The following is a 21,664-nucleotide window of genomic DNA, read 5'->3' on the forward strand; positions in this document are numbered from 1 at the left end:
ACACAAAACCAGGAGATACGGCTCTGCCCTAAAGGAGCTTTTCTATGTAGTTGAAAGGAAAAAATACAGACAGAGGACAAAATAAAACAAATATGTGGTAAACCGTCAACTGCGAGGTACAGACAAAGCCAAGGAATTTTAAGACTTGAAACCATGTGATGTGTTAATGAGAAAGATTTTATTAAAAGGAGATGGAATTCATTCTAGCCCTACTGAATGGTTTTGAAAAAACCATTCCTAAGAGGGCAAAAAAATCAACTAAGGTAAAAAAATAAAAATTAAAATAAAAAAAAAAACTTAGATAATATAAGAAAAAGCAAAACACAATCTGATCAGAAAAGAGGTTCATATTGAGAAAAGAGATGAAAATGAGGCTGGACAGGTAGGTGGAACCAGCAGGATTTAACACTACTTTGCACTTCTTAGTTATTCATTATGTGTATATTAAATTGAATCAAATTGATGTGGTAGGTAATAGGGGGCCTTGGGGAAGGTTATTGAGATTATAGATCAATTCTGACAGTACAGGGAGAGAACAGACAATGAGCAGGACCCTCTCTCAGGATAAAAAATATATTTTCTTAGAAGAACTGGCCCAGAGTACAGTCATAGGGAGATTTCTGAAGAGTTGCCATATTTCCATATCATCAACAAACAATAGGCATTTGGTCAATTTTCTTGATGCTTTATCCTCAACAATACTTCAATGTCTGGATGTCTGGCATCATATAAATAAAACTTTTAAATAACAGCTACAATTTCCTGTGCAATTCCCATGTGTATCATACCAATAAAAAGTAATGCTGGATTTATTGAGGGCTAGACACTTTATATACTTCTAATTTACCTCTCAAAACAATCTATGTTGGTAAGATTAAGCCAATGTTACAGTTAAGAAACTGATTCTTAGAGAAGTAACTTGCCCAAAGTCCAGAGCCAGCAAATGATAGATCCAGAATTCAAATCCTGTCTTGTCTGACTCCAACGCCCAATGACTAAACATCTCACAAGAATTTAGTATATTTTCCCCAAGAGGCAGTACTGAGAAAAAAGAATTTATGACAGGGAATGTATGTTCTTGCAGGAAAAAAAAAATCATGTACATATTAGATCTCTCTGGCAATCTGACCATGTTAATTTCCTATACTTTAACTTCAATAAGATATGACCCATCAAGTTATAGATGAAACACCATATAATGAAGTCTAAGTTCTGCACTAGACATTTATCTGTAATTTGGGGCAAGTTATTTAAACTCTCTAAAGCTCCCAACTTCTCATCTGTAAAATGGGGATAACAGCATAAAAATTTCACAAAGTTGTATGGAGATTAAATGATATCATATAGGTAAAGTCCTTAGCTCAAGGTTGTACCTGAAAAGTATTAAATTAATGCTTGCAACTTTTATTATTATTCAATAAAATTATAATTCAAGTTCCTTAGACCTACTTTAGAAATCTTAAATGAATACTTTAACAATAGGCCTTCCCTTAACTCTCTTATTACCAAACTCCTACTTTTCCTATAATACTTAGCTCAGAAATTACCTCCTCCAAAAATCTCTTCTATCATCATCACCCACCAGGTCAAGCTGATATTCCCATAATTTTTTCTGTGCATGTATGTGTATGTGTGTGTGCTATTATTATTCACTTGTGTCCTTCCTCCCTCATAAAAAGGAAGCCCAGCGAAGGCAGAGGACTCATCTTATTCATCTCTGTATACCCAGTGCCTAGCACAGAGCCTGGCATGCAATGATGTACAGCACAGAATTGTTTGCCAATAAGTTTACTATATCTAAAAGAAATATAGATTATTAATACAATTTTCAAAAATGTCAAATTTACTACAAGAGAAGCCCTGAAAGAATGCAGCTCAACAAATATCATTTTAGGATGAACTAAAACTTCCCATATCATTTGAGAAGGCCATCTTCCCAGGAAAGTGAGATTTTCTCATGCTAGAATAGTGAGAAGCTTAAATCAGTAGATTTATCATACCAAAGGGAAAAATAAACAGTTAAAAGTTAATGATGTCACCACAAATGGATTTCTTGTCAACTACAAAAATTTATAATCAATTTGGAAAATTTAGGGAAAAGTCCATGTAGTTTCCTGTACATGCTCTTTTCTCTTTCGGTTTGTAATCTTGTCTCTTAACAAAGCTCTACATTTTTAAAACATAAAGATTCTATCTCATACTCCTTTTTTCACTGTCAATAGCACATCTCATCTTTCTAGTACATAACAGGTATGGGGGTCTCTTTTCAAGTCATTAACTTAGCAAATTCCCCTTCTTACCCAGCACTTGAATGCTTTTCAAACCACCTTCAGAGACTTCATCTTAAGTGATCCTCCTCACAATCCTCTGAAGCCAGAAGTTCCAGCATTGTTACCCCATGAGGCAACAGCATTTCAGAGAAGGGTCACATGGAGAGATTGCTGCCAGTACCGAGCCTACCCCTCATCTAGCACTCCTTCCTCTACTTTACAAGGGAACTGACTTGAATTCAGGATGGCAGGTCACACAGAGAAGTATTATCACTGCACTCTGTGAGACTAGAAGGAATAAATCACTGACAGTGAATATAGGAATCTTTTAATCTTACATATCTTGAGGAAGCCCTCCACTCTGTAGCCATGCACTTCCTGCCCTCCCACGCCCCACCACCTCCACCACCATCCTTGCCCCTTCCCAGATCATTGACTTACTTAGCCATCCCGCGTTGGGAGTGCACCGCACTCGGGGGTCCTCGTCCAAGGTGCGGGTTGCTAGGCAGGGCACTGAGTTCTCAAGCGGGCTGCGAGCTTTAGTGTCAGAAGCAGAAGACAGGAGGAGGAGGAGGACACATGAGCAGCCACAGCAAGGATGAGGATGGAAGCATTAATTAAGAAGGAAAAAATACTAAAGCAAATCACACAAGCGGGTTAAAGAAGAACAATGACATATTACATTGACACAACCCCTCCCGTGACCCTGCAACCTTAGATGGAACAAATCCCAACATAGACTCTACTGGAACTGTCTAAAAACATTTATATTCAACCACCACAGTTCCCCAAAATACCAATGGATGATCCTCCCTGCAGTCCCAAAACACAAAACATGAATTGTATCCAGAAGAGGAAAGGTTGATATAATGGACACTAATTTCAAGATGTAAGCTCAAAACTGTTAATAATTTTGCACCACCTAAGCATACACAGAGGGAAGTTATACTTGGTTTTATAAAGAAAAGGGAGAATGGAGTGTCATATTAGTAAGCAGCTTTCTTAAGATCTATTCAATAAACCCTTCTGTAGACCTTGTGTACAAATGGAGAAAGCAACATTTCATACTTCTATTTCTGAAATATTTCCCTTGATGAATATAACTGGCTCTCACTTTCCCTTACCTCCTGTTTTTTAGCCCTTCAGTAACATGAGACTTGGCTATAGATAACTCAATAATTAATATAAACAGATAAAGAAATACATAGGACTCCTCACTTTTTGGTGCCTTTTAAAACTTATATTACTCTAATTTTAATATTTAGTGTCCTCATATGAAATCTTAGGTCACATCAAAGACAATATAATGATGCAGCTAAATGGAAGATGGTCTGTGGTAACAGGACAAATACGAGAACGTTCTCTTGTGAACTGTAACAAATATATAATACTAAAACAGGGTGTAAATTACAGGGTGGATTGGGGAAAAATACAATAAATGTAAAATATGGGCTATAATTAGCAGTAATATTTTGGTGATGCTTTTTCATAGTTTGTGAAAAACGTTTTACAACAATGCAAGGTGGTGGTGGTGGGGTGATATATGGGAGCCCTGTATGATGATATTGCAGGTTTGTTTGGCAAGTTCACAACTTTTCCTGTATTCTTATTGTTTATGTATGTTCATGTACGAATGATACACTCAAGTAAAATTTTATTTTAAAAAGATGAAAAGGAAGAAGAGAATATTTTGCTAAGGAACTGTAAAAAAAAAATAGAAAATAAACAGTACAGTTCCTCCAGGTGTTTTTCATCAACTGGATAGGACTAAAAACTACTCCTCAAAGATAGTTCCACTTGAGGTTCATGTCATTTGTTTTGCTATTTTTATCAAACACTACATTCAAGGATAGTAAGAAATAAAGAGCATAATTATCCCCTAAGGAATGACAATGAGGTTGGAAATATCTAATCATCAGACTGCATATCATATTCCTTAACAATAAAGCTAGTCATTGCAGCGATCAAGGAAATAAAAAATTAAAGATATCCAACCCAAAGCAAAGATTAGATAATATATTCATACAAGTGTGCAAATTACAGGGCAGACAAATGGTCTTCTTGGGGCCACTGGTGACTTGAGAGGTCAAGTTTTAATTTGTACCACTTACAAATTAATGTAAGTTTATGGCCAAACTTGGGCATTCAGCATGTTATAAAATCCAGAAACATTTTTGTCAATTTATCTGTATGTGTTTAAAAGCTGTAAATAAAGCCAGGACTTGTGAGCAGGCCATCTGTGCCAGCACCTGTTTGAAGCAAATCTGATGTCTTCTCTTCACAATCTGAATTTTTAATTGTTTCCCATAATTGAACTTCTTTGCAAGTTTTTATTGCACTAAGAAAAAGGAAAAAAGAAAATGAACCAATTGAGATTATTCCAAAATTGCTTCTGTCAACAGGAGGCAGTTAGAAATGTACATTACCATACTGACCAAGTTTCACTTCCTATTTCTTTTGACAGCTGAGTGACCTGCTTTAAGAGCCAATCTTCCTGTAGGTTTAGCTAAAGGAAATGGAGCAGGCTAGAAAACTGGAACTTTTATCTAGACCTGAACATGGGCCTACTGGAATTTCATATCAGTGAAAACTAACAAAGTAAACTCCAAAGAACCTTCATATTTCTTTAGTTTCTAATGAACATATAACTATCCAATTTTTATCACTGATCCCACGGCTTGCCCCTAAAATGAGTAGAGCGCAACAGGCTGTACTCGGGAGTGCTCAGTTCAAGAACACTCAGGTCTCTCGTCTCTCTTTCCTCTACCCCGCCACCACATCAGTGTATTATTTCCTAGAAACTAAAGCTGTGAACTCCTTTTTGCACATCAGTGGAGGCTGAACCTCATCACTAAGGGGACATTGGAATGGATCCTGGCACAAAACAGCCAAGAGCCTGGCTCCAAAGACAGGCATGGAAATGAAACTCCCCGTGGAGACCTGGTGCCTGTGTTTTAGCAAAGCCCAATTGGAGCCATCTGGCTGCTTACCCTTCATGAAAAGAGGAGGCATATAGCATTCACCACTGACACTGGCAAATTCTAACATTTTGATTCTTTGCTCCCCCACCAAGTACTTTTGTAAAGACAGGGATACTAACTCTGCAATGCTTTCATCTTACATCTTCTTTTCTCTTTATACTCTTTCATCTTCTTTTATCCTTCATCTTCTTTTTTCTTCACAAATTTACCTCCAGATTTGACTTTAAGATCAAATATTTGAAAACTGTTTCCATAGCTGGAGCCAAATTTCCTATGATTAAACCATGGTAATGGTATATGATATATATATAATATATACCTTTCCAAATAATGCTTTCATTGAAATTCTTCTATACTTTAGCTATAAAATAAGCAACTTAGTTTTGCTACTATATACATATTCTCTTATATCACTTTTTAAGTGACTTCAGGCCTAAACAATATAGAAATTGGTTTATATTATTATTTTTTTAAAGATTTATTTATTTATTCCCCATCCCCACCCCCCTCCCAACGCGGTTGTCTGTTCTCTGTGTCTATTTGCTGCGTCTTCTTTGTCCACTTCTGCTGTTCTCAGCGGCACGGGAATCTGTGTTTCTTTTTGTTGTGTCATCTTGTTGTGTCAGCTCTCCCTGTGTGCGGCGCCATTCCTGGGCAGGCTGCACTTTCTTTCATGCTGGGTGCCTCTCCCTACAGGGTGCACTCCTTGAGCGTGGAGCTCCCCTACGCAGAGGACACCCCTGTGTGGCAGGGCACTCCTTGCGCGCATCAGCACTGCGCATGAACCAGCTTCACATGGGTCAAGGAGGCCTGGGGTTTGAACCGCAGATCTCTCATGTGGTAGACGGACGCCCTAACCACTGGGCCAAGTCCGCTTCCCAATGGTTTATATTATTGTGAATTGATAAGAAAGGTATGGTATGGCTCAAAAGAAATTTTTTGAGTGATAGTTTCCAAAAAGTATATTTTAGTAAAAGGTTGTGAGGAACACTTTTTCTTAATTCATTTTCTCCTTGAGAATCGACTTGTCTAAAACCATCAATCCTAAACCTGTTTAAGTGAGGTTGCCTCAACCTGAATCATGAAAATACCCAAAAAACTGATCCAGCAAAATGTTTTTTAAACAATTTTACCAAAGAAGAAAACACATATTATTCATGTAAAAGTTTTAGGCCTCTTTGGGGTTGCAATACTGTATGTTAAAATAGTTAATGAGCACCTACTATGCATCTGGCACTCTTATTTAGCCAAGAAATTTAAATTAAGACTATAGCAGCATTTCACTTGCAAAAGCATGAGACAGGAGTACCGGCTGCCTGGGAATCTCTGCTTCGAAGGTCAATAAAGATATCTGTTTGGCCGTATTCCTGCCTAGATATAGAAAGACCTCCAGAAACCCTTTGATAGTGAGTGCTTATAAGAGCAACAGACCTTGACTCGATGAGAGGGAGACATATGTTTGAGGAAGCCTGTTCTATTTGAAAAAGAAAATTGTTATTAAGCACACTAGATTCCTCTATTTATTATGCTTGAACTAGTTATTTTAGATTTCTGACCTTCAGACTTCATTTGCAAAATGAAGATGATGATATATTTATTAGAGATATCATAGAGAACAATATCTCGTATATAAAAAGTACTCAATAAATGAGAGGTGGTGTTGTTGCAGCTACTGCTAATACCATCAATGACTGATGTTTCCTATGTTCAACATCCTGAAGGATGACGGAAAATACAAAAGACAGAAACCTTGTCCTAGTTTAAATGCAACTTTAAATTCAAATTGTCATTTAAGAAAGTAGATTAACAAGCCTAAAGAGACCTTTTTTAGGTGTGATATGGGGGCATTTTCAGGACCTGGAGTTGTCCTGAATGATATTGCGGGGACAGATGCAGGACATTATATATCCTGCCATAACCCACTGGGAGAGAGTGTGAAGTACAATGTAAACGATAATCCATGCTGTGTAGCAGTGCTCCAAAACGTATGCACACTGACGAAAGAGGTTGTTGATGTGGGAAAAGTGGGGGTGTAGGGAGTGGGGTATATGGGAACCTCCTATATTTTTAATGCAACATTTGGTGTGATCTATGTATCTTTTAAAAATAAATTAAAAATATATTAAGAGTAAAAAAGAGACCTCCTTTTGTCCCTTGTACTTTTACTGAAAACAGGGGTTGAGTACAATGAAGCATGTTTAACCAATCCTGGAAGATTTTAATTTGATTTCCCTCCACACCCCCCTCTTTTTGTCCTTTTGGAAGGCATGATAATGAATCCACAATGCTCATATCTTATGGCTTTATTTTGCCTTCCCTCCTTTCCTTATGTGTTCCTGTCCTTCATCCTCCTCTTCTCCTATTTCTCTTTCACAGAGACTAGGAGGTGATTCCAGATCCATGCCTACTCTCCTATCTGCAAGATGAGGCTGGGGAAAGGAAGACTTTGCAGGGGCGGTTCTACCAAGAATATCCAGCCTTGAAAGAAGATTTACTCAGAGTTGGCAGCAGCAAATCTGTTCAGGCTCTTTAACTACACACCATAACCGAGAGGGAAAATGGAAAAGACAGTGCTCATATTTGGTAGGCTAAGACAATCCTTCAAGTTCTGTATTCTATCATGGACCTTGACTACATAAGACTGACAATTAGCAAAATTTTTTAAATGTTTAATTCATGGTAATAATCTGCTATACATACTTTATTTACTTTGGCTAAGAGCTGTTGTTGCTCAGACATACTGATCAATTTTTATACTCTAAATTAAAAATATTATAAAGACCATAAAAGACACCTCATTAGGTATTACCTGGTATCTATAAAGTTGAGAATGAAGGTAGACCTATATCAATAATAAAACCTCAAGAATGTTTTCAAATGTGGAGTGGTAGGGAAAAAATTGAAAGCCACAGAAAATAATAGAAAACAAAATAATGGTGATGAGTTAAAATTGAAGCTCTATCCTCAATTTTATACTTGATCTTAGCCAAAAGACCCAGAAGCGATCTATCCTCAATTTTAAATCTTTTTTTTTTTTGAAGAAACACTGGCTTGCTTTTAACCAATTTTCTTTTTGTTTTTTTTAACCTTTAAGTTTTTCAAGTTTTAAACGTTTTAAATAGCAGCCAGAAGGCGAGGGTGTAGGGAAAATAATTTTCCTATACGTCTAATGGAACTTCAAACTTCAAGATCACTTTTGTGGAGTAAAAAGGCTCTGTGCTGTGCTGTTTACAAGATTATTTCTGATTGCAAAAATTCACTCATGTTTTCAGTACTTTATACATTTCTCCACTCAATCTTGGCTACTACAAACAGAAAAGACAAGGATCTTTTTTCTTGCACCTGTAGTGGAAACCTCGAAGCAGATATTAACTTCTCCGGGTCTATCAAAAAGATGCATAATTTTAAATCTTAAAGTCACTGAATTTTCCCTTAAAATATTTCTGAATAATAACTCTTCCTTGCATTGGTATCTCACTTTATACTTTTTAAATACTTCTCACAAAGATTTCTCATGGACTCCTGGTTTTATACACACAAAATTGGATTACCACCCTTACTTGACAGATAAAAAAACTGGGCTCAAGAAGGTCACATAAATTGCTGAAAATCACACTGCTACTGAGTATTAGTCCAAGATTTAAATACAGCTTTTGGTAAAGATGATGCCATGCCTTCAAGGAGAAGATAATAAAGCAGGCCTTTAATGTCAAAAACTTCTTATTGCAATAAAGGGCAGAATAGACCAGCAAATATGGGAAGGAAATGACCCTTTGTTTAGTTAAAGATTTGGGCATTATAAAATGGAAGATCAGTTACCTGCCTAGGGAAAAGAAGAGCCACACCTGATGAATGAACCAGAAATACTATTTTTAAAATAACAATAATGGCTACTGTTACTAAGAAATCACTAATAATAGCCAGGCTATTATTCTGTGCAGTGCAAATGAATTGAGAATTAGAGTGCTGAACAAAACAGATAGATGTGTGCTGCTGGTTTTAGGAGACAGCTGATTGTATGCAGAAAGGTACCTGAAAAGGTGACCCTCATCTTAAGTTCTCGTGGACCCAAGAGACTTAAGATGCGGATCCATCTCAGAACTAGAGAAGCGTAACCACCTGCCTCAAAGGAATGGTATCTTTGGGGAAAGAAAGGGAAATGCCATTGATTTGGGGACCATATGTACATTCAAGAGTATGATGGGGTGCTGCAAAGCAGAACAACCCAGCCAGAGACAATTAAGACAAGCTGCGTTCCAAAGTCTAGGCAAAAATTGAGAATTTCTAAATGGAACAAGAATACTACCAAACCTAGTGGTGGCCCCAAGGCAGATCCATTGCATGCTAGTGTCTAGTCAGCTTGATCTAATATCCAAACCAAATAGTCTGAAAAGACCTAATCTCAAATTATATCCAAGATAACCTAATACTACATATATTTCAATTGGGCCTAGAATTATTAACAAAAATTATTATCAACAAAGATTTTATTTCTTCCCAATGTTTGTTCTGCATTGCTAACCACTATATATTTTCCTGAAGGTGAGAGTAACAGACTACACATTGAAACATGACTAAAAGTTTCTTTGTGCTTATGTTAGAAAGAGCAGGATAGCAGGTGGCCTTGACAAGAGTAACCCAAAGAGAAGGTAAGTGGTAGCAGTAAGTGATGGGAACAAATGGATCAATTTCTCTTACTTAAGAGAAAAAACAAAAAAAAGTGTTGAATTGAAGATAAAACCCTGAGGTTCCATCAACAGCACACCCTGAGTTCTCAAATTTATAGAAAAGATCATTGAGAACCAGGAAAAAGAGTTGAGGAAGCAGGGTGAGGCCTGGGAGCCACCTTCCCTGGCTCAAAACTACCACCTTTTTCAGCTCTTCACCTACCTGCCAGAGCAACTTTATCAGTTCTCAGATTCCTAGTGTTTTTAAAACCCAGACCATCCTGTAAACCATGATTTCTTTTTTAAACTTGCCATAAACATATTAAATATTTTTTAATAAATGAAAATCAATTAGGTATGAACTTTTCTTTTACTTCCTAATAAATAACAAACTAAATACATCTTACGTGATTTTTCTAAATGCCAACAAAGAATGTTTCTAGGATTAAATGTTATTCTCACACAGAAAACTAAAATAGTACAGATTACTAAGTATGTCAGACCAAATTTTTAGGTAAAGACACATAAAATTGCTGACAGTTACGATATTTACCCATAAAAAACAGCAATTTCACATGGTCCAACCTAAAACATTGATGAGAGAAAAAGAGCAGGTAAAGGAAAATCCAACACCAGAGGAAATAAAACAACATTAATTTCTTCATGCAACACCAACTCTATAGAAATGCCACAATTAATACATTGAAAAATTATAGTTTGTGACAGTTTGAATTTGGTAAAACCCAAAAAGAAAAAGATTTTTTTAAACTAATCCATTCCTGGGGGTGTGCAACCCTTTTGATTGGACTGCCTCAGTGAGGCATGACTCAGACTGCGTTTCCACCCTCTTGCTGGGTGTGATATAAACACACACACAGTGAGAAAGGAAGATGCCATTTTTTACCCTGAAATGTGAGAGGACTCGAGGATCACTAGCAGCCAAAGCTTAAGCATGAAGACCCCAAGAGGGTGAGCCCATGGAGCAGCTCAAGTCCTGCCATATGCCTGATCACCACGAGGCAGGACACCAGCATCACTAGTATCTGACTTGGGTGAGAAAGCATCCTGATAGTACTTTTATTTGGACATTTCACAGACTTGGAATTGTAAACTTTTTCCCTAAACAAAATCCCCATTATAAAAGTCAACCCATTTCTGTTCTTTGGATTGGCAGCCCTGTGGCAAACTAAGACACAGCTCTTCCCTGAAATGTAATACCTGGCAGACATGTCCATCAGAATTCACAGACATCTCAGACAAGGGGCAATTTCATAATAATTAACATTTGGAAGCTAGCTTGATTCTTTTCTGATTCATTACAAATATAAATGTTTTCCATTTCTTGTTATAAACACTATACCATCTTGAATCCCCAAGCCACACCAGGACACTAAAAACCAAGAGTTAGTCTTTAGCTATGGAGAAAGATGTGGTGTACTGATAATGACTATGCTGGTGAATGTCTGACAACCAGGACTACAGAAAAAATTATATATATTAATTATGTATATAAATTATATATATTATATATAATTTTATGTTTATATATGAAAATTATATATAACTTAATTATATATATAAAAACACAATTTTTCTGATGTAAAGGATATATAAGGCACAACTGAACAAATAATAAGATATACAATAACCTTTACTGTAAATTTCATATAGCCAATTGAGTCTCAAAGAACTCTTCTGTTGATTTTTGCCAAACTCTTTCATCAGTAGCCAACTTAGGATTACAGTTAGCAAACAAATGTAGTTTTAGCATCAGTGATGATTAATATTTTAATTTATGCTAAAGAGTAAGATGGAAGCAAAACTATAACTCTTACTCAGACAACTCATTCACCAAAGATGTATGTAACACCTTTGCTGAACTGGAAAACAGTTTTCAAATATGGGAAGAATATTTCTTCAAATTTTATGCTATTCACATTTCACAGCTACAGACACAATACACTTGCAAACATAATCTGCTTTAGTAGCATTTTTTCCATCACTTTTGTAAGTCTAGAGACAACTGAAAAAACAATAAGTCAAGCCCATTTTTGCAGCATTTGCTGATTTCATATTACCACCATGCCCTATTTCAAGCTACCAACATGTAGGCACTCATCGCAGAGCTAGGCAGAGATGTAAAGTAGCACATTATTAAATAGTATTTCCACCCTACAGACACAATAGATGTCAATAACTCAGGAGCATAGATTATAGTAAAATGAAGTAAAATAAGTAAAAAGCGATGAGTCGAGTATTTATTACCTTTGTTTTAATATAATTTTTTAAGTGTAAGTTTATGTAATTTTGTTAATAATAGCTGGTTTAACAACCAGCTTGCAAAACTCCTGGTAAGTTAACAAAGGACCCTGGTAAATAAGGAAGAGCTGGTTCCAGCAATCCAACAAGAAATGAAAAAAATTCCCAACTCTACTTATCTCCATAAATTTTAGCTTTTAATTACATTGATGCTGTGATAACTAATTCTGGCAATATCAATGAGTCTACTTTCTAGCCTAAGACAGAAGACTAAGGTGACATAAGTTTATCTAGGTTTTACATGTTGATATTAGAATCTAGCTTCAGCTACAATGATCTAAGATGTCAATTTGGTTTATTAAAATAGTACCGGTAGTTCTATAACTCTTTATTTTAGACATTTATTCTAAGAACATTTCTCAATTGTTAAAAATATTTAGTAATTAAACCTGAAGATAGAAAAGTAATATTATAAATTTGCAAGTTAAGAACATACATCTCTAGAAAACCAAAAATGTGCCATCTGATAATTGATAATTTATAATTTATCTTGGAGGCATTGCTCTAGAATACTTCAAAGTCAAATTTTGCCTCTGGATATTTTTAAAAAGTTAGATATCACAAAGGCCAATCATAACAACATGATTGAAAGGGCCTAATCATATTCCATGCTTCAGAGTGTAAGCTGTTTCACCTGAACTGCCTGCCTTTCCTATTTGCTGTAGGCCCAGCATATATAACATTTCACAACTGAAAAGGTGAATGATGAAGACAAGATCCTCCAAAGTACAAAGATATACTGATAGGATAAAAGATATACTGATAGGATAAAAGACTGAATATCAACTAATCAGTAGTGTTCCATATGCAAATATTTTCTCCTAAAGCACAAGGTACTGGTCTCCAAGACCCAACTCTTCTTTATTTCTACCCTGCCTGCACTTCCATGAAAATGAAGCTCAGCCCATACTGGTGAAAAGCATTCTGAGACAGCCATGCTCATTCCTGTTCTCTTTGCAAATATAGCAATATTTGAAGTAATAGACTTGCTTAATTCTTTATACTACCACCCAACCCCATGTTTAAAAAATAACAAACACACAAAAACCCACCAAATCATGGAATTTCATTTTATATAAGAAAGAGGAATATAAGTTAAGATATAAAAGGGGACTTCAATTTTATTAACTGCTATAATTTCAAAAACATGAGTTGTTTTTTAAAATGAAATATTTATGACATCAGTTATAACAAACTATTCATCCCATGACATTTTCCAACCATTAAACAATCCCTCACTTCAAAAACATAGTTACAAAAGAGTAAGATAAAACAGAGAAAACACACAAACCCACAACATTTCCCATCAAGAGCAATATTACAGGTAACAGGAGAAGCATCAAATTTTAATAGAAATGTTCTCAATGAGATTCTCTCTTTGTGAATGTTTTTCACTATAAGAGCATTTTTAAATTTTAATCATTTACTTATAACCTGTTTTGCTTGAAAAAGAGAAAAAAAAATAAACCACAATAATGGAATGGTTCAAAATACACCAGAAAAGTTTGCTCTTTAATAGGCTCTCTCTGAACCAAACATTAATTTTAACATTAAGTCAGAAACCCCAATTTCTGGAAATGAAGTGGCTGAGTGGGAATTCAGTTTATTACAATTTATTTAATCCACCTTTTCCATGACAACAGGTTTATGTTATTCTGACAGAACAGCTGAGGTCAGTGAATTACAGCCTCCCTTCTCTACCCACTTCTCTTAAAGCTAAAAATGAGCAGAGTTGGGAAGAGAGGGACCTAGTTCTACTGCTGAATGCTTGGGAACTCTTTCCTTTTCTCCATGCCTTCATTTTCCATACTTCATTAAAATTGACTTCTCCTTCTCAGATTTTGCCCAATCATGAAATGTATTTGAAACAGAGACAATAATACAGAAGATAGATATTACACAGGAAGCTCTGGTAAATACAATAAAGTATAAAGAGGATACAATGCCTTTTCTGTCACTATACAATGGGGTTCACATTCCACTTTGAATAATTATTCTCATATCTGACTTTTTTAACATGGTAACAACAATATTAAGTTTTATTTTGATGAAATAGTCAAATTGTAGACTGGACTCCAACTCACATACTAACCAAACATATTGTGATACGGGACCTCAGAGCATTTATTCCTATCTTACTATACTCTCCTAAATCTGACAAGCCACCAGGTTGAAAGCATATTCCCTAATGTACTCAATAATCTACAAGTCTGCTGATTTAACTGGAATATTCAGTGGCGCCATCAGAGTTATTACCAAACCATCTCGTCACTCAGAAGAGATGTATATGGAGCAAGGAAGGCATCATGGCCTATGTGGCCTACAGCGACAACAGCTGAAATCCTTCCAGCAGGACACAAAACTGCCCAGTAGATAAAAATGTGTCATTATGGAATGGCTGTGACATATGAATTTGATAAAGGAAGATGGGTAAGGGTAAAGAAAAGATGACAAGAAATTAAAGGTAAATGAAATGATAAGAGAAAAGAGCAGCCAGTCCCTGCATTACCATTATCAGGGTTGGTAAACATCCTACTTGCACTGGAGACTGTCTTCCCAATGTCAGCCAAGGATCGAAGGTTGGATTTCTTGGTTTGATGCCGGTGCTTCCGAAGCAAAGTATAGGTCACCTTATCCTTAAGATCAGGTTTCAATAGTCCTGTCTCAATCTGATGGTCAACAATCATTTCTGATACAGAAACAAAAATCAAAAAAACAAACAAAGACCACAAAGTTATTGTTTTACTCTTACTTTATGGATATCATCCTCAAATATAACATCGTTATTTAATTTTATAAATTTCTACCTTCCCACTTTTTGTGAAGATTAAAAATATAGGAATATTGGGATAAATGAGAAAGCCATAAATATTACAGTATTAAGTGCATGTTTGGAGAGGCAGAATTGTCTTTTATTGGTGTTTTTCAGTCACAGTTAATAGTGAACACAGATAAGTCATATTTTTCTATGAGTAACACAAGTCAGTAATTTATATTCTTAAAATAAGTAAAAAAAAAAAAAAATACGTTTTGAAAAGTTCCTTACTTCATCTTAGCAAGTGTACCAGAAATACAAATGATATGAAGAAAACTTGAAGAGAACATGCAAAAATTAAAGTATAAGACAAGTGATTTTTAACCTATTTTCCCATTTCTTCCATAAGTTTATAGTGTCTTTATTTAGAATGAGGTAAAGGAAAACAGTACTTCTCCCAATAGCAGGTTATATGAATATAAAGGAAAGATTAAATCACAAAATTATACTTTAATCTTTTTTAAGAGGGGAGGCTTAGTATTCTTATTTACATCCAACTAAAGTCTTTCCACTGTATTTCCATTAGCCATTTTTAACTAACAACTGAACAGAATTTTTTGTGAAATTTTAATATCTTAGTCTTACTACCAAAAAATTAAAGTTACAATTAGCTCCTTCTTAGTACAGTTTTAACTAAACAAAGATGACCCCATTTTATAGAAATAGTCACATGAGTAACTCTGCTGAAGGGCAAGTTCTAAACAAAAATTTTGAATCCTTTTTCTCACAAGTTAAATGTGGCATGTCAATGGTATGGCATAAATGTAGCCTAGTGCATCGTACTCTTAATGCCAAGATCAGCTGGTAGACATCTCCTCTGCCCACAACAGGGGTCAAAACAAAGCATCACAGTATCTATACAAGACACGCATTTGCAGGAAGCTACCCTACTGTGTGCAGATCGAGCTTTTATCTCCTGCACAGAAGCAGAGCAACAAATCCCATGCCCACGTTTTCTGTACATGTATGCATCTAAAACAAATCAATATTTTCATCTTGAGAAAACACCTCAGAATATAAAAGTGGAAAAGAAAACAAAAGCTATTCTATACCAAAAGTCTGGCAAAAAAAAAGTGGTGGGCAATGATAGGATAACAGCATCTCCCACGCATTCCCACCTCTTTGTAAAGAGAAGTTACAGATATTTGAGGGGCTTTTCTTGGGCACAACTGTAAATCTTGGAAGTCAATCTCTACAGCACTCAAGAAACTGGTCTCATGGCCTCTAGCCAGAAACTAGCAATTTACAGGCTGTAAAATCAACTGTTCAGGAGCCAAACAGGCTGAATCCAGGATTTTATATCATATGCCTTACACAGATGTCAAAAATGTCATATAATTCTGTACCACGTGATAGGGAGCCTGGGCAAGGCGGTAAGGGTTTCTCCCATAGGAGTGTTTTGAGAGAGGCCTTTAGCACAGTGTATTTTTAACCATACAAACCTCACTCAGTAAAACTCTCAGAACTAATCCTGTAATTACAATTAACCCTCTGTTCCACAGTAAAATAATTAGATGTCTACAGAACACAGCCCTTTCTACATTCCCTTTAAGTTTTACTCAACATGAAGAGTCTATTTTATAGAAGAGCCATAAAAATAAACAAACAGCAGCAGCATATCAGTTGCAAGTGTTATCAAACTCCTACTCTAATTCCAGGGTTGTGGATTAAAGTGTTTCTTATCTACCCTTCCTGGCCAGACCTCCCTCGATTGCCCTCCCTTGTAATCTCAAACCAATCCACATGCATGCACAGCCCGCCCCCTGTTACAAATGCCTGGAAATCACCAGTTAGAACAGGTTAAAACATCTGTGTGGCTTATGCCCTTCATTAAATTCCCTTAAAAATGGCCCATATTATAGGGATCTCTTTAAACATAAACTACAAAACCTTTCAAATGAAAGTAGGGGCAGTAACATTTCACAGCTACACTGGAATTAAGCCTTCAGTGTTCAAAATCCCACAGACACTACAACTGGGAGAGAATGTGCCAACTCTAGATGAGCAGAGTTGAAAGGAACCTTATCAAGTTCAACCCCTTGTTATATAGATACACAGAGGGTCAGAGAAGTGGCGTGCCCACAGACATAAATTATAGAAGAAAGCCCCCCAAATTAACCCTAGTGTTCACACACATAGATTACAACTTTTTCTTTATCATACAATATTTTTCTTTATTTAAATAAAAGTAAGGTCAAGGGGGTAAATATAGAGAGAGAGAGAAAAATGGCCATCCCAGCAGAAAACAGTGAAAGGTCATAAACATCCTTAAAGGAAATACAAAGGGCCAAGAAATATATAAAGAAATACTCAACCTCAAGACTAACAATTTAAACAAATCCATAAAAATGTAATCAATGATGAGATTACAATGATGTGATTATCAAAGAGGCAAAAATTAAAAAGACTAATCCCAAGTAGTATGAAGGGGAAGTGCAATACATTGCTGAAGACAGCATTAACTAGTACAACCTTTCTTGAAGACCGTTGGCAAATACTTATCAAAACCTTTTACCTTTATTATGTTCGAATCTTTTGAACATTCTACCACTAGAAAACAATTTCACAAATATAACTAAGAAATTTATTTCTTTTCTTTGCAATAAAAGTTTGAAGGCAATCAAAACAATAGATGTTTATTGAATAATTTGCAGCCATTAAAATAGTGATGTTAATTTATATTTAATAACATGAAAAGATATTCACATTATACTTTTACATTTAAAAAGCAGATTAAAATGGGGCAGTGTGCCCCCATTTTGTAAAATAAATTGTAACTACATGTAAACAGTGATTCTCAGAAAACATTCTGGAAGAATAGCTCCAAAAGATTAAATTACCAGCTATTTTTATTTTTGTACTATATTTTTATGGACTATTTTTAAATGAGTATCCATTAGTTTTGTAATTAGAAAAAAGACACTGCTATTTTTGAAAGAAAAAGATGTAATAAAAGCAAGAAACAACATGAATAAAGCATCTGCCAATATGCACAGCTCAGGAATGACTTTAAATATAATATAAAAACGAAAACTCCAAAAATAGAGCTACTTTTTCCTAATACATTTCCTATCATGATAAAACACCTGAAATGGCTTCTGACATTTTAACTTAGGAAGGGAGGAAAATTCCAATGTACTTGGCCTCATATGTGATGATACTCTTTCAATGTAGAATTACAAGTATAGTAAAAATAGAGAAATTAAAATAATCCATGAAAATGATGTTGTATCCTTTATAATACTTTAAAGACATATTTTCCTATAAGCACTCAAAAGGAGTTCTTCATGAGAAAAATAAACATAAGACCTGAGGAGCACTTGAATTAGACTGAATTTTTTAACGTAAGTGTGAGAAGTAACACCAGCTTAAGTAGTCACCAACTGCTCATGTCCCTTCTATGGCACTGCCGCAGGCCCACAGAGCTGGCATGCCTCTCAGAAGCAGGCTGATACGAAGGAGTAGCAGGTGGACTGCAAAGAATGATGAAAATCACGCTATTGTGTGTTTGATATAATCACACTTGCTATTATTTCTTTTGCTTCTCATTTGTTAAGATCAATTCGGCAAAGGGGGTGGAAGATGTAGCTTAACACCTAGCTATGCATAATTTTCAACTCAATTATCGGCATTACTCAGGACAAAACAGCTCCACTGCATCCTCTGCTAGATAAGGAATTTTTTAATAACCAAATACTAAGTAAAATAAAATGGCCCCCTGCATGGGGTGGGCATTGCCAGGAGAAGACCCCATTCTGAGAAGGACCCCTTTCCAAGAAAATGGAACACATAAAAAAACCCTATAGGGTCACTAATAAATAATATCTAGTGATAAAACTAGTTTCAGTCCAGTAGAGATTTATCAGAATGGACAAGTGTACCACACTAATCTATGAATATCTGCTCACCACTGTGTAAGACCCACCCCTCCCCCCCCCACCATGTAAAAGGAAATTCAATGCCAGCTAATCAGAACATTTCCTCACATGTATCCACATTTGTTCTATATGAGCTCTCTTTTTTCTACCCAGTCAGTAGCTTCCTTCTACTCCGAACGGGATGCTGCCCAATTCATGAATCACTTAACAATGCGGTGAGATCTTAAACTGCAAGAAAATATTTTCTTTTATCAATTTTGGTGATGAAGATGGTATCTAAAAGCTACTGATGAACTGCTCTGGAGACAACAAGAAAGGCAACACATGAACCCTTGGAGTTCTCTGTCCTCCTGATCATCTCCAAGAGTTGTGGGTGAGTGCCTCCCAGATTCAAGCTCTCTGATGTTGAGAGTACATCTCAGCCCTCAGAAGCATCTACAGACCAGCAGAATAATACCTGCCTTCTGGGGACTGTGAAGGTAAAGGACTCAGCACAGTGCCTGAGGCATACGAGTCACTCTTATTTTTACAATATAAACTGTTATAACACAGTGATGCACATGGACAATGAAATGGGCATGCTTACTCACCATAGATGATGGTGTGAATTGGTACATGCATTGCAGAAATCAGTTTGTTGGCACAAACCTTAAAGAGGGATGTGGGAAAGACAGTAGGCTAACGTTCCTGACCCCTCATCCCTCCCAACGAGATGGACAGGAGGACGGACTGCAGGGTGCATTTGGGGACACAGGGATTCACAGGGTAAGAAGTTCTTTGTCCTGTGCATGAGGTAAAAGTGCTTTCTCCAAGTTAGCAGGTCAGTTTTATTGCTGAGAAGGCTCAAATTTTGAGCCCAAGTCTCTAGCCTGTAGTGCAAATTGCAGTTTCATTTCTGCTACTGCTGGTTTATTTGTCCTGTGCATGAGGTAGGAAGTGAAATGATAAAGATGGGATCCTCAAACTCAAACTTTGATACCACACTTTCTAGTACCCCAGCATATTACAAGTTCAAAAAATATGGGGCCAGAAGCTGTGTCTATCAAACCAAACAGGAAATCACCAAAGACAACCTAGAGTTGCAATGGCCATTACAGGGAATGTTTCAATTCGACAAATTTACTCATCTCAGAGATGACTCAAAGGAAAAGAGCTCCTAAATTAGGCTAAATAGTATGTTTTTTTATTTGGTACTCAGTCTACTAAGAAATTGTAAGACTCTAAAATAGTTTGTACAAATTAGTGAGTTTTGTATTTCTATGTATTCTGTGTTTTTATGTCTGACTCATGGCTGAAAATTTTTAAATTGAAGCTATACACTATTTGTGATGTCTGTATTTTTGACATATATTTTCCTCCCTCCAGATGGTATTATCAAATTAAATAAAACTACTTAAAAGAACTCTACTCAAATTGGCTTAAAGATAAATAAGCCCTTATATAAAAACTAAGACTGCAAATGTTCTAGAAATTAAGGAACCAAACTTCTAAAATTTCCAATGAAAAAGAAGTATTCTTGGAACCTAAACCAAATGTTTAAAAAATTGTTCAAGTTCACATAATTAACTAGTTTATCATTGTTAGTTTAAAAACTAGCTATGCTTTCTGAATTGTCAATGTTAAGGACAATACAGGCACAATTTTATTCTACTTGGATATGTTCTTCCTAAATTTGTACAGCTTTGCTGATAAAAATAAGCTAGCATTATATTTACTAGATCTTTAATGTGATGAAAAATGTAAATTTGTGTTCAACCATAGTCAATTATTTTTCTGGCAAATATTATTTTAAGAATAATTGGTTTTTGTAGGATGTCAGCTTGGTAACTTAAAAATGTAAGATTTGCAGGACGTGTTTTTGTTAAGAAAAAAGAAAGTACTTTTGTCCTTAAGCAAAATGATTGATTCTTGCAGAATGAGAAACAGGAATGTAGAACAAAACCTGAATTGATATAGAGAGTTGTAGAAGGTTTGTGGAAAGGAATTTTATTTCTCACAGTCAAGGATGGCTAAAATTTGATAAGGTTGTAAGATTTTTAGGTCTTCTTATCAGACTATCTTCATGCAAAATTAAAATTTGGTTTTCTCTCTGTTAAAATGGCAAAGTAGACTTTGATTATTCTTTGATTATTGGTCTGCTCTTAGTGAGAAATTATAAATGACTTTTATTAACCATCTGAGTAATCTGTCTAGAAGGCAAAGATCCAATGTCTTGATCAGAATAACGTCCTTATTGATATTTATATTGACTGTATTAGCCTTTATTGTGTTTTAGAGTATAGTCGTCGTACTCTTAAAAGGACTACGGTTTTCTTTATATATAATTATGTTAACTCCTATTCACTTTTAAAATCTTTTATTGTCACTTTGGTTAAATAAGGAACCAAATATTGTTTCACAGTGACCCATTTTCATACTGAACAAAATGTGCAAACCTGACAAAATTTGACATTTTACCTTCCCCAAATCAACCCTAAATGACATCTTATTGATCTCAAACTATCTTTGGGATTTTCCAGAGAGCACCTAGAAAAATCACAAAGGATTTATTCTTTCACTTTGTAAAAAGAGAGGTGCTAAAAATAATTAGGTTTATTTGATATGCTATGAGTTGCATGGGAAATCTGATTCAATTAAATAGAATCTCTAAGCTTCTGTTGGTAAAATACTATTAATATAAATCTTTCAGAAAATGTGTAAAGTTCCTAGAGATTTGTGAGTGTCCTCAGTGTCT

At 35.6% G+C, this 21,664-nt stretch overlaps 1 protein-coding gene across 10 annotated transcripts in view; it reads right to left on the reverse strand.

Moving 5' to 3' along the window:
- The window catches only part of SLC4A4 (solute carrier family 4 member 4), a 445,649-nt gene that overhangs the window by 230,677 nt on the left and 193,308 nt on the right, over window positions 1-21,664 (reverse strand). For 3 of the 10 annotated variants that reach the window (XM_058297298.2, XM_058297285.2, XM_071216114.1), the window contains one exon: window positions 14,747-14,926. In XM_058297298.2, the coding sequence (XP_058153281.1) occupies window positions 14,747-14,926 (180 nt within the window). Of the gene's footprint in view, window positions 1-2,711; window positions 2,808-14,746; window positions 14,927-21,664 lie in introns of all 10 variants that reach the window. The other 7 variants (XM_071216116.1, XM_058297288.2, XM_071216117.1 and 4 more) reach the window with 3 other exon arrangements.

The sequence above is a fragment of the Dasypus novemcinctus genome, chromosome 1 (assembly GCF_030445035.2).
Source record: "Dasypus novemcinctus isolate mDasNov1 chromosome 1, mDasNov1.1.hap2, whole genome shotgun sequence".
Taxonomy (NCBI): Eukaryota; Metazoa; Chordata; class Mammalia; order Cingulata; family Dasypodidae; genus Dasypus; species Dasypus novemcinctus.